Source organism: Spodoptera frugiperda, chromosome 26 (assembly GCF_023101765.2).
Source record: "Spodoptera frugiperda isolate SF20-4 chromosome 26, AGI-APGP_CSIRO_Sfru_2.0, whole genome shotgun sequence".
Classification (NCBI taxonomy): Eukaryota; Metazoa; Arthropoda; class Insecta; order Lepidoptera; family Noctuidae; genus Spodoptera; species Spodoptera frugiperda.
The window spans coordinates 11,064,555-11,079,378 of NC_064237.1; the positions used below are offsets into that span (position 1 = coordinate 11,064,555).

Sequence of the window (14,824 nt, forward strand, 5' to 3'; positions counted from 1 at the left end):
CTTGATTTTAAATCATACAAACGTATTACAACACTTAGGTACTACAGGGGTCACTCGCTAATCACGAAACATTTCTTCTGTAAATCTGATCGCCTAGTACCTGTGTCTACCTAATTTTGATGTTCGGTTTTTGGAATTTTATGTATTGGAAAAATTCATAAGTTGATACCATGAAAACATGAGTTTAAAAGACTCTTCCCGTATCGTTTGTTATGTTATCTAGAAACCGTGCACTTGATATGTGTACCCCCTTTTGTTACACCGTGTATAACATAACGACATACGGCACCTGTTTCTTGACAAGAGATTGAATAGATTATATTGAAATATTATACCCGTTCCGGATGCCTATTTGTAAGCACGGTACAAGGTATTGATTACCACTGAATTCTGAAATATAAGTCCATGACCTTTCCCAATGTTGTTTTCGTTAAATGCCGATGGATTACGATCACAGTTTATGTATTGAGGTAACATAATCACAATCGCCACCACTGCTTTATATAAAACGTAAAAATACAACATTTAAATGATAGATGTCTTGCAATAAGTCTAGAATATTCTGGCAGCCACCATTAATCTTCGCAGAGGTACATAAAGAAGTATTATCAAACTGCGACATTCACATAATAAATATTATCTAGAATCACTTCTTTTATATTCACTTTTGTCATTAATATCTGATTTAATTCGTAGATTTGATGAAATAATTTCCTATATTTGTTTTCTGTTTATGATGCGCAATTATTTTGCATATTATAAACATTATTAGTTCGCACTAGTTAATAATAATATATATTATTGTAATGAATAGTAGAAAATATCAGTTACCTCTAATCAAAGGTCACCTTTGATTTCTGTTACGGCGGTCTCGGCGTAGGTAGCAAACAGCGCGCGGCGGCCCGGGCTCATAAATCACAGCACATGTAAAATAATAAACACTCTACATTACCTTTGATATCCTTTCAATACCCCACAACACAATAAAGTGAGCTATTCCTCCCATTAATCACGACAGCGAATATCTTACTTCCAGATTGCAATTGTAAAGTTCAATTTATATGCACTTAGGGCCCCTTGCATTGATTGATAGCGTCCAGCCATTATGAAATATGGACGCTGCGTACATCTCAATACCGTATCAGTGGCGCCCTCACACATTCGTAAAGATAGTATCTATGTAGTTTTCATTATTTATAATACCTAAATGTAAGATTTAAAAAAAGTAATATTCGGCAATATTTTTTGTTGAAATTCTGCTGACTGGGTGGATAATAATAAAATAGGTGCGTGATTTACACCCACGATTGATATGCTGGATAGGTTCTACCAAAGTATTTTGGCCGGTCGGTCTAACATCAACAACAAAAACAATAAATTAGGCACCCTCCGCTACAGCTAATAAACACAATACCTAATCGCCGACCTTATTTATAAACAAAGTCTACTTACCCAAATAACACTAATAAGGGGTTTTTGCAGACCCGTTCACCCTTCCGTAAGTGACAGCTGGAAATCAAAATGTAAATTAGGCACATTGACCCTGAACTTGCCACGATCTTGAAACTCATGGGGTAACTCCTCCGAGTAGCAGCGAGCGAGCGAGCAGGCGAGGCCCCCGTCCCCATCCGCGGCGCTGCCGGTGTGACGCCGCGCAGCCGCCCCGCCCGGCCGCCGCGCCGCGCAACATGTCCGCGCACCCCGTACATACTCCACTTACTTATTTCATCAACGACGAACAATTAAAACGCCATGAAAACCTACTTTCTGGACACAAGACAGGTAACTATTGCATTATCTTTTCATTCGTTTGTGTCTTCTCGTGATGCGGCGTGTCAGTGCGTGTTTGAAGTCCGATGGTGTGAGACGGCGGGCCGGTAAAAATAAAGCGTTAGAAATGACTGGGGTGAGGCAGAATGGCGGGGGTTGAGTGAGCGCCCTACTAGGGGCCGCACCCTTTGAATCACTTTGTTGTGGTTCGCACGGAGCTCCACCTGCTCGACAGGACGATTGCACTTTTTAATATCTCGCGTGCGCCCTTGCAATAATACCTCGACGTAACCCAATACGTCCAACTACCATGTCCGCCACGATTTCAGATTCACTAAACTGCGATGAATTTTGCTCCGTTCACTGGCCACATACCGACGGCGGCGGCGATTCCCACGATCCACCAGTTCGCCGCAAAGTTCGGATATGAAAACAGTGGCAGCAGCTCGGGCGGGGTGCTGCAGGAGACGCGGTACCAGGCCACGGGCACTGGTGGCGGGGCCGTGCAGTTCGCAGTGGCGCCAGGCACCGGGACCGTGGCGGTGGATGGGGTCAAGTTCCGGCAGGCGGAGAGCGTGGTGGTGGTCAGCAGCGCGCAGCCCGGCGCGGTGGCGCTGGCCGGGCTCGCGCCCATACACACAGGTGAATGTTTGCAACATTATCAAGAGCCACCGATCTAAGCGTCGCGTGTCCGCGTAGTAACCTGTTACTCTAACACCTGTTAACGCGCCGTGTTTGTGACTCGCAGTGAACACGGGCGTGAAATACCAAACGATATCGGCTTCCTCGTCGGTGAACTTGGGCAACATCGCGTATGGAGGGCAGGCCAGCTACGTGCAGGCGGAGACGGTGCACCAGCAGCTGAAGGCGGAGCAGCGGCCGGAGAAGCGGGAGTACCGGGAGGAGCTGCACCACGACATTATGGCCACCATGATGCAACAACACCAAGGAATCAATGGTGAGTGTAAACTCATACCACCATATGCAATCAATACTTGTTGGTAATATTTAATTGACCCCTGTTTCAATTTACATACTGTTCAAGCATTCTTAACAGTATATCATTTGTTTTCAAATTCGTTTATATGTATTTAAGATCTCATTTGTTTTAGTGAGATTTGAAAAAAAAACTAAGGTGCCTAGCTATTCACATTTAATTACACTGATATACAAATAAAGTCCTATCATTACCTGTCTATTCCCAGTGGCGCAGGCAACTCCCCTGCAGCAGGGCACGCAGCAGCTGCTGGTGGTGCTGCACGAGCCGAAGGAGGCGGCAGCGCTGGCTCGCGCCATCAAGCAGGAAGGCAGGAATGACCGCGCCGCCGCCACCGCCCCCACCGAGTTCATCAGTGAGTTCAAACCACTTTACGCTGCAAGTGCATTGATTGATGCTAATCAAATTATTATTTCGAATTGAATTGAATTATCTGCAGCATTGAGCGTTGAACTCTGCACAGTATATAGATCGGATAGTCTTGTTCAGTTATAACTAATATCTTATTGTTGTTTGTTTACTGATTATTGATTTGGAATTCGAATTTACCTAACATCACGCTTTATATTTCTCAATTTCAATTGCTTAAAGTACTTACCTACACCAATTTTTCTTAATCAACATTTTTTGTTCTTTGTTTAGTAAAAGCAACCTACCAAGTTTATTCATATGATGTTTCTATACTGAATCAATTTTTAATTTCTTACCTGCATACCATAATAGGTGACTTGGCTAACTAAACCTAAGACATCCATACCTATAAAACTTTTGGATTTTTATTAATTTATATAATAAGAATGTACTTACTCCACACCATAATCATGTTCACACCATCTCTATCATTCACTAGTATCCTGTGCGTCAGGCATCGGAGACGTCACAGACAGTTCCACCTGGCAGACGCTGGGCGGGGGAGTGGCGGACTACCTCTCCGCCCTCCCGCTGCCCCTGCACCACCTCCTCAAGTACTCCACTCCAGCCAACGTGGTGGAAAGCAAGAGAGAGGAACAGCCAACTATAGTGACCACTGTCAATGCTAACGCGTTGAATGCTATGCCTACTATAACTGCGGTGAGTGTAACATTTATTTTTCACTTCTTTAATAATAATATGTATTTTATGAAAAGTAACACTAATTTATCACCAGTTATGTAAAGAGACCTACGTAATGGGAGATGACAACTATTGTTATGCACTGAGGATTCCAAATGCGTACTATGGAAAAAATTAAAATCGAACAATGTAATATTAATTTACTCACCCGGGAATCATACTCAAAACCACGTTCGCTATACGGGTGTAAATCCATCAACGTAGTAATTTTAACATGTTTCTAGATGTTCTATAAAATTACAATACCTAACTAAGATTTCCTAATATTCTAGATGCCAGCGAACGCGGTGAACAGCGTCGTGGTTCAAACTTCAACAATAGTGAACCAGACCGTCAACCAAAATACCAACACCGTGGTTGTCTCGAAAAAGAAGAAGAAAAAGAAATCCATGAAGGAGAAGAAACCGCGGCCGAAGCCCGGAGAGATACGACTCACTACTGCTTTAGGTGAGTGGACATTATATTTATTTATTTTATTAACTAGCCCGCGTTCCTGTGAGACAAAAATATATCCTATCACCCAAGTCAGCTTATATACCCTGTCGGTATACAAGATTTCATCAAAATCCGTTTAGTAATTTCAGTGTGAATGCCGCACAAACAACCAAACAAATATAAATAAAGTTGGACCTAGTATACTACCCTGTGGGATACCAAAGCTAATGGGAAGCAATTCACTTGAATATTCACCTACTTTTACCTTTTGCTTGCGGTTTGTAGGTAAACCAGTCTAGTGCAACACCTCGTATGCCTATACATTCCAATAGTGATATATTATGCATGAATTGTACATATAAACCTTCCTCTTAAATCACCCTATCAATTAAAAAGCCGCATCAAAATCCGTTGCGTAGTTTTAAAGATTTAAGCATACAAAGGGACATAGGTACAGAAAAAGCGACTTTGTTTTATATTATGAGAAACACATAGAGAAAACACATTTATAGGCACTTCTATGAGTGATTGCACAGTTGTCGCAGCGGTTGGGGAACATGTTTCTTGTTTTTACCCACCAGCCCACGACACAGTAATACCAACAGTTTTATCGAAAACAAAGCTTAAACACGAATCTTTCATTACAGATGGCAGCACCCTATACTGCTGTCCGGAGTGCCACATGGCGTACCCGGAGCGAGACTTACTGGAACAGCATCTGGTGGGACATACCATGGAGAGGAGGTATGGAAACTGTATAATGAATAGTAAGTAGTTGGCTTAGGGGCGGATTAAACCTAGAGAAATGAGCAGACGTGCTGTATCGTAGGCCGCATTATTACTTACCACCAGGCGAGATAGCGGCCAAACGTCGACCCGTCAAATATAAAAAAGACCGCTGTAGGCAAGGACTTCATATGCGTCTTAAATTTCTTTTGGCATCGCTACCTCTCTATATGCAGTTAGCTAGGCGCGTGTCGCGGCGTCTCTCTGTAACCTGGCACACAAGGCACTTGCCTAGTTTTATCATCAACATCAGCCGAGAGACGTCCACTGCTAAACAAAGGCCTCCTCCTTAATCCTTCACGTAGAACGATAAACCGCTACCTGTATCCACTGGCTCTTCTTGCCTTACGGATAAATAAGCAAAGTATTTTGTTGTCACACACAACAAATGAAATTATTTGTAAGAGATGTAATTCATAAAACTATAATTTCCTCAAAATATGATGTAGCGCAGGAATTTGAATTTTTTTTTACTAATATTCCTATTAAAATAACTAGAGATTTAAATTCTTCAGCCGCACTCTCAACTAGTTTGCTTAAAAAAAATGTAAAAACATGTCAAGATGATTTCAGTTTTCAATATACGAATCCTCTAGAGATCGTTAAAGTTTTTAAAGAAATTAAGATAAAATCAACTGAGGATCTTTGGGGACTATCGGTGAAAGTCTGTAAAACAATTATTCATACTATAGCGCCCTATCTGGCTATGATTTTTAATAAAAGTATAGATGACGGGGTTTTCCCTGACCTTATGAAATATAGCAAAGTTATCCCACTATTTAAAAGCGGTGAAACCACAGAACCTAATAATTATAGGCCTGTATCTATTCTGCCAGTCCTCAGCAAGGTGTTTGAAAAGTTGATATTGTCTCAGATGCTTCATCATTTTAATAAAAACTCTATCTTCCACCATCAGCAATATGGTTTCACTAAAGGTCGTTGTACAACTGACGCCGGTGTTACTTTAATGAAAGAAATATTTGGTGCCTGGGAGGAAGCACAGGATGCCATAGGTGTTTTTTGCGACCTCTCAAAAGCATTTGATTGCGTTGATCATGAGACACTTTTGCTGAAATTAAATCATTACGGGATTAGAAACACTGCGCTCCGTCTATTGAAATCATATTTAGAGGATAGGCAGCTGAAAGTTCATACAAACGGGGTTAATTCACAAGGGTCTGAGATAAAAATGGGCGTTCCTCAGGGTTCAATATTGGGTCCTTTTCTTTTTTTAGTCTACATTAACGATTTGCCACTCATATTCGAAAATGAACCAAAAATGGTGCTGTTTGCAGATGATACATCATTGATTTTTAAGATAGGTCGACGTATGAATAATTTTGACGACGTAAACAGCTCCATTCTTCAAGTCTATAATTGGTTTACTATTAATAACTTGGCGCTTAATGAGAAAAAAACCAAATGTATTAAATTTTGCTTGCCAAACGTACAAAATAACGAATGTTATATTGCTTTGAACGGACAAAAGTTGGAATTTGTTAAGGAGACTATATTTTTGGGTATCACACTAGATGACAGATTACAATGGGGGCCCCACATAAAAGCACTTTCGGGGAGACTAAGCTCCGCTGCTTATGCAGTCAGACAAATTAGGCAGCTAACGGATGTAAATACAGCAAGGCTTGTTTATTTTAGCTATTTCCACAGCATAATGTCTTACGGCATTTTGCTGTGGGGTCGGGCCGCGGATGTAGAATCAATTTTTATTTTGCAAAAGCGAGCTATTCGAGCAATATATAACTTGCCCCGTCGTGAATCTTTGAGAGAACTTTTTAAAACTATAAATATTCTTACAGTGCCTTCTCAATTCATTTACGAAAATATTATGTACGTAAGAAAAAATCAATAATTGTTTGAAAAAAGAAGCGACAGACACAATTTTAATACGAGAGGTAAAAATAAGTTGGCTATACCGCAATTCCGATTGTCCAAAGTGCAGACATCCTTCTTGGGTTTTTGTGTTAAATGTTATAATAAACTACCAACTACCATACTGAATATGAACGAGAAAAAAATTAAATCTTGTATAAAGCGTGAACTGTGTAAACAGGCATATTATAAACTGTCAGATTATATTGAGGATAAAAATGTGTGGCAGCATGTTGGTCCGGCTCCACTGGACACTGGCTCACACTAGACAATGCTCAAATACGATCACTAGTTACACGTTAACTTAAAGTATTAATTTATTCCAATGCAGTCAAGTTGTTGCAGTTGTAGTTACATTGTTCCTACATATATATACAATAGATAAATAGTGTATCAGAGAAATTGTAAAAAACTTCTTTTTAAAAGAGTAACGATGGAGTTTCTTGCTCGTTCTTCTCCATTCGAAGCTACACTTTGGAACGAGCGCCTAGCTTCACTGACAGACAGACTGACGGACAATTTGACGTTTCAAAAGTGCCTTATTTAGGATTAATTGAAATAAATGCTTTGACTTTGACTTTGCCATTTCGCTAAAATATTCAATTTAAATAGTTGTAAACTGGCTACTTCGACAGTAAAATACACTATAAGCGGAATATACACTAAAAATCTATTGTATTGTTAGTGTAGTAAACAACTTGTAACATTTTATCCAACCAAACCGTTTGGTTTGGTTCGTTGGTAAGGAGTTTTCCTTAATTAGTAACTAAAAGAGAAAACTAAACATTCCAGGTTTATCTGCGACATTTGCAACGCGGCGTTGAAGCGCAAGGACCACCTGACGCGACACAAGCAGTCGCACAACCCGGACCGGCCGCACGTCTGCTCCGTCTGCCTGAAGGCCTTCAAGAGGAAGGAACAGCTCACGCTGCACTTCGTCATACACTCCGGCGAGAAGAGGCACGTCTGTAATGAATGCGGGAAAGGTATGTTGGTAAAGACAGTTTATTTTATACTAGCTTTTGCCCGCGACTTCGTTCGCGTGGAATAGTGACTTCCGGCAAATTTTTGGTTTTAACCACATAGTTCCCGATCTCGCGGGATCTCTTCAAAAATGAGATGTGGAAGATATTCCAGGGAACTCTTCAAAAATCAACATAATGAGCTCTGCGTTTGAATTTAATAGATGTATACTCACTTAGGGCATTGAAAAAATAGTTTAAAAACGGACTTAAACTAACTTAAAACTAAAGAAAGCTACGAATTACGAATTTATAACAATTAAAAAAGAAACTATATTACAACCTATCCTCTATGCTATAATAACCAAGCTTAAACTAAATAATTTTATTTTATTTTATTTTATTTTATTTACAAATTAATTTTATTTAATTTAAAAGAAACGACTTAAATCTAATCTAATTAATTTATAAATTAGACTTACAATTTTATTAAAAAAACTAACTACAGTAACTACTAATAATCGATATCAAACTAAACCTACGTTAAATAGTTTAACCAAAAAACCAGGAAAACCCAACAAATAAACTTATTAATTGACAAATACAACGAAACCAATTTAGAATATACGAAACAGCAGGACCACTACAGACAAATAATCATACGACTGATAATACACTTTTTCTACGATAGTACCGAAGCGCTCGGCCGATACCCAACCAAATGAATGTAACGAAACCATAGCGCGATCTATTTCGATCCCAACGCCATCTATCGAGGATAAAGACAACTTGGATTATTTATTTATACTCCGTTCGGGCATTTTCTTTGTACTAAAAGTTTAATTATATTGATATTATTTTTTTCATACCTTTTTACTATTTATTTACTTTTTTCGATGAATTAAAACAATAACATGAACCGAAGTCGTGTAACGGTCGACATAGAATTATCTATACTCCGTTAGAGCATTTTCTTTGTACTAAATGTTTTATTATATTGATATTATTTTTTTCATACCTTTTTACTATTTATTTACTTTTTTCGATGAATTAAAACAATAACATGAACCGAAGTCGTGTAACGATCGACATAGAATTATTTATAAATAATTTATTTCTTATTTTTATTTTTTGATTTTTGAAATAAAAATATATCTATGTCCTTTCTAAGGTTCTAAACTATATCTGTACCAAATTTCAACCAAATCCGTCAAATAGTTGCGGAGATTAATGGTATAAGCATAGAATGTTCGACGTGATTCTTTAATTTGACATAACTTTTTTATTTATGAACCGATTGACATGAAACAAACACTAAATGTAAATTTAAGCATCCCACAATATATTCGTGAAAACCGCATCCAACTCGGATCAGCCGTTTCTGAGATTAGCGCGCACAGACGAACAGACAAACAGACAAACAGACAAAAAAAAAGTTAATTACATTTTTGGGTTCGACATCGACATAACAATAACCCCTGCTATTTTTTTTATTTTTATTTTCAATGTACAGACAGCACTTTTCTACGATTTTATTATATGTATAGATTTTTCCTAAACTCGTGCTAAGTTACTTGAAATTCATTCATCAAAATTCAGTTAATTCTCTCCCTATGAAATGTAGCGTCATCATACAATCCCTAAGACTGATTATAGACTATACATTTGAGAGACCGGGTAGCAGACTTATCTAATAAACCTGAACTTTTTAAACTGTGTCTAATCCGATAACGGAAGACTCTTTTTTGTTGAAGAGGATCATAATCTAGTAGTGGATTGTCATCAGCTAAAATACCATTTATTATAATCCTACTAATATTATAAATACGGAAGTTTGCATACATGTTTGTTTGTTACTCCTTCACATCAAAACGGCTGAAAGAGTTGAACTGGAATTTGGAACAAGAGTAGATGAAGTCTGGAATACATAGGCCATTTACTATCACCCGGGAAAGCGGGTGAGGCCGCTGGCAGAAATTAGTAAATAAATTCTATGTTATGCTGGACGTTGAAGCCCAAAAGATTAAATAGCTACCAGGCGAACTATATAACGTTATTACAACTTTACCTCCTTAATTTACAGGTTTCTACCGCAAGGACCACTTACGCAAGCACACACGGTCCCACATAGCTCGGCGCGTGAAGGCGGAGCTCTCCCAGCAAGGATCCTCGTCCCCCCCTCTCTCCCACGCTGTGCCCGCGCCCGCCCCGGATCCTTCCTGACCGACTGACGACAAGAACACCGCAGATCTCCTCTCACTCATCGCCTCAACCAAAGACGGATACTAACCCCAGAAACACTGTTATATGTAGAGTTGGTAGGTGACTTCATTCTTTATATTGGCTACCGATTTTTTTGCTCAACATATCGACGGTTAAAAGGAAATAGGGTATATTAAACTCGTCGGTCGTCGAAAGAATACTAGGAAAATGTGTTTTTTTGCTAGGGTATAAACGCCAAAAATGTCATCGTAGAGCCATGAGAGTAAGCGCATTAGAAAGAGCGGAAAAGGAGATGGCTAAATGACTGACCCAGGCATAATAACAAGAATACGAATTTCACGCTAACCCGTATCATTTAAATATTCACTTATGCATTATTTTGTGTTTAACTAATTCTTATAACTTGGTGAACAAAAATTAACAAAAAATAAGTTTCATAATTGATTTTTTTCTGTTGTGGTTTGACATGACAACACGGAAGTACTGCAAGCTATTATTAGGACATTAGTTTCCCCGAAAATCAAATCGAAATAATTAAACGAACATCAATTTTTAATAACGGTAATATAATGACTTTTTTCTGAAACCAAATAATTGTAAATGTTTTGATCGACACAAAATATATATTTTGTATAAGATTGCACAATCTTACTATATATTTTGTGTCTGTCCTTGGTTACTTTGTGTTCATTATCTAGTATAAGCAGAATTGTTTACCTATCTACCTCATATATAAATAACTTTCGGCTCAGTTACATCAAAACGCCTTGGTAAAAGTTCACAGCAATGTTATATTTTGAAGTTTTTGTAACGTTGTTTGACGTAGGAGCGCTACTTTATTTTCAGGATTGCGCAGATATGCCAAGTTTCTGGACCTTCTTAACTACAAAATATCAATCTTTAATTATGCGGCTTTATTTATTGCTAGGTACCATATTTATTTGTACGGGTTACGACGTCCATACTTTGGTTTAGCCATGTCCTTTTACGTAGGATAGCATAATAAACTAATTTTTGACCAAAATGTCGCTTATACCCTATTTCCTTTTAACCGTCGATATATATCACTAATTGAATATCTAATGGTTTGGTACCAGCTAATTATTTATTGGACAAACAGACCTCTCGATACTGGAGAGGAAAAAACAGTAGCCTTCATTAAAATCGATGTTTATAATTGTATGCTCAATAGATGGCGCCAGTGTAGTTTAAAGTGCTGTTAGTTCATTGTTCAGTTGTAGTCCATTTTTTGAATTGTAGCAGTCAAAAGATTTACTTATAATAGTTTGAATTCAGTCAGTAAAGTTATTTGTTATGTACCTACGTAAGAAAATATAGATCTGCTGCTGTTTATGTACAGGCAAAGAAAACTAACTGTCGTACAAAGAGTTATTAATGGTTACTTAACCCAACCCTTAGCAATCGTTTTCGGTACAAAATCGTTATTAAGGTATAGTTTAAGTTATCATTAAATGTCTCTGAGCATGGCAGTAAGAGTCAACTCACCTTCACCTAACACTATACATATTATGTATTGTATAGGTATGTATTTAGAACGATTTATTTAACTAAATAAGACGTGCAACAACAATTTTACGTAGCTACCTAATTAGTCCAGTCATTTGGTAGTTTTCCAGGTAACCCCCTTTTTATCTACCAAATGACTGGACTAAATAGCAAAATATAATGCCAACGCCAAGTGACTTATTCAAACTATTCATAGATATTACAAATAAGCATAAATATTAATTTTAAAGCAATATCGCATAGAACATCAGATATTTTGTGTAGAACATTTTTCAATGTTTGTAATTGCGTATTTTGTAGATCTACATTTCAGTGAGAGTAGTTAAAGCGAGTATATGTAAGGCCAGGGTGTATATGCAATGTCGTACTTAAGTATGTGATATATCGTGCGATGGGAGTTACCAGTAGTGCAATATAGTCAGTAATGTACATAAAATATTAGTAGACGTTCCAAACACGATTTGACAAGATTTTTGTCAGAAAAATATAGCTAATATAGCGAAAATTTAGTAAACAGACAGCTAGTGAACTGTGAGTGTACTATAACATTCATATTTTGCTGTTTATAATGTAAATAAGCAGTAACTTTTAATCCCAAAGATTGAAATTAACTCGTTCGCGGTCTCTCGACCAATCGGGCGAGAACGCGATCGCGATTATGAAGTAGATCTGTTTATTAGCAAATACAACAGTTTTGTTGAGATGATGTGGTAATTTAGTTGGTTATCAAAACATTAGCAAGCGATGGAATGTCTACAAGATTGTATAGAATTAATGAATAATATTATATTAGTTAGCTAGTGGTCTTACTAATATTATAATTGCGAAATTATGTGTGTATGTTTGTTAGTCAATCACGTCAAAACGGCTGAAGGAATTGGGATAAAATTTGGAACAGGAGCTGATATTACAAACACATAGGCTATATGTAAATAAAGTGAATGAAGCCATTGACAGAAGCTATTTAATATATGTATTTAATTACTTTTATTTTAGTTCCTTTGTTAAATTGTTACTAATTTTGTTTAAATAACGTTATGGCCGGTACGGCAAGTGATGTCTAAAGATTAAAATACAAAACACAGGAATATGTAATGAGGAAATAAGCAATAATAGTAATTATTGTAAATACTTATAAAATAAACACTGCCACGATGATGGTAGCAAGAAACACATTATTATGTTTTATGGTTACATTTTGTTACTAAATTACTTATATTTTAAAATATTCCCTCTGTAAGATTTGGCTATTTGTAAATATGCGTCGAATATTATTATTATATTTTCCTGTGATATAAGTTCGATATGAAAATTGTGTTATATATAAATTAATGTTGTTCGCGTACCTTTGAGGTTTGTTTTCTATTTAATTGTTGTTAGTTTTATGTCCGTTCGACGTTTGGTTTACTTGTGATCCTATATATTTAATGTAAGTAAATGTTTATGCAACATAGCTGTTATATACAATAGAATGTTTGTTCATAAATTGTAAATTAGGAATAGATTAGTGCCTACGGGTAGCAGTTCACATATTAACGTACAAAACATATTTTTATAGGAAAAATTAAAATTCAGTTTTAGATCTTTTTGAGTCAATACTCACGTGCAACTTTTGAAAAGGTTTAAAAGTACAAAAAGCGTAATGTTTTATGTAATGATTATATGTGAAGAGTTTTATGTTCCTGTATTGTACACTTGGGTACAGATCAAGTTATGTAAAACCAGTATAAACTGACCGTTGAATGTGTGGAAAAGTCATACTATACGAGACTATAATAAATTGGTTTTGTATAGCTGTACCATTAGTATGAATGCTTTACCTTTAAAGTTTTACGTCTGTAGTAATCAAGCCCGTTCGGCGCTCTGATTGGTTGGTTTATTCGAGCTGGCCAATCAGCGCGCTGAACGCGCTCTCGTTTCGATTTCTATAGACCTAAACTAAACTCATACTAAGGGTACTGTTTGTGTCACCGTGTATGCAGATTGTACTAAAGCCACACGCGCCTTAACATCACATAAGCAATGAGAATAGTAGAATAAGATTGTTTTTATTTTACAGATTACTATACCATTTGTACCAAGATAGAGACGGATAGATCTTTGGGTCTGTAACTTATGGTATGACTATTAGCGTTTGTCCAACGAAAGAGATGTGATAAAACCATGAAGTAAATACAAAGGGATGTCATAACTGAATTTTCCTTTAGATAACATAATGCATGACACTTTACAGCGCAGGTCGTTACAAACCAAGCCTTTGTCTGTTTTCCATTAAATAACCCCATACTACAACGCAACGTTGCCAATTGTCCACATTATTTTATATGAGCCACTTTCTGAGCGCTTATAACCTATCTACACCTTTTTACTTTGGGCAGGGCCGCGTTTTATTATCACAGTACACAATAAAATTATGGCATCTCTTTGTACTTGCTTCATGAATAAAGTAATGAAGCTTAGAATTTTGTGAACGATATTTGACAATTATAAGTTTAAAATCGTCAATCTGCCTTAAACAAACGTTCTCTATGTGAAAAGTTATAGTCCAGCAGTGGGACATTTACAGGCTATTTGGTATGTTAAATGCACCATTTCCGACTCTCTTGTTGGGCCAACGTTAAATGATAAAGCAACTTAGCCCCCTAAACTATTTTTGACAAGTAATGATAAATAGTACCTACGATAATATATCCAGCTTCCCCATTACCGAACTTGTGCTTTCATATTTTAACTTAAATAAAAACATTTTAATTGATTTACGCAGTTTTATTTAAATATTCAAAACTTAGTAAAAAACTCAGTCTTTAATAAGTCCGTACAAGAAAGGACAGTCGTAGCCTAAATCTTGCAAAATGTCAAACTCAAGAAGACTTAGCTAAAAATAACATGATTTTCGTGTCTTACACCATCAGTGAAGACATATTTACTGATCGAGGGATGGCAGTGACCTTGGGCTGGAGTAAAGCATTAAACCTTTTCGTTTCAATAGTTTTTTAGGTTTAGCAGCTTATAAACATAAGCAGTATTTTATCTCCTTATTTCAACTGTTTCTTTCAAAGGTCGAATGTGCATTTTTTTGTTGCCGTGTCTGTACTGCCTTCACATTGATAAGTGTTGGTAA

The 14,824-nt window shown here is 37.1% G+C and overlaps 1 protein-coding gene across 2 annotated transcripts; it reads left to right on the forward strand.

Moving 5' to 3' along the window:
- The first annotated feature begins 1,640 nt into the window (after positions 1 to 1,640).
- Positions 1,641 to 14,458, forward strand: LOC118264718 (chorion transcription factor Cf2). Of its 2 annotated transcripts, none has more exons than XM_035577320.2 (9): positions 1,641 to 1,782; positions 2,100 to 2,412; positions 2,519 to 2,728; positions 2,976 to 3,122; positions 3,618 to 3,838; positions 4,153 to 4,327; positions 4,963 to 5,059; positions 7,784 to 7,977; positions 10,037 to 14,458. In XM_035577320.2, the coding sequence occupies exons 2-9, from the start codon at positions 2,115 to 2,117 to the stop codon at positions 10,174 to 10,176; spliced, it is 1,482 nt and encodes a 493-aa protein (XP_035433213.1). In that variant the 5' UTR covers positions 1,641 to 1,782; positions 2,100 to 2,114; the 3' UTR covers positions 10,177 to 14,458. The 2 variants fall into 2 exon arrangements, with proteins under 2 accessions (XP_035433213.1, XP_035433214.1); XM_035577321.2 differs by having other exon boundaries at positions 3,633 to 3,838.
- The last annotated feature ends 366 nt before the right edge of the window (positions 14,459 to 14,824 follow it).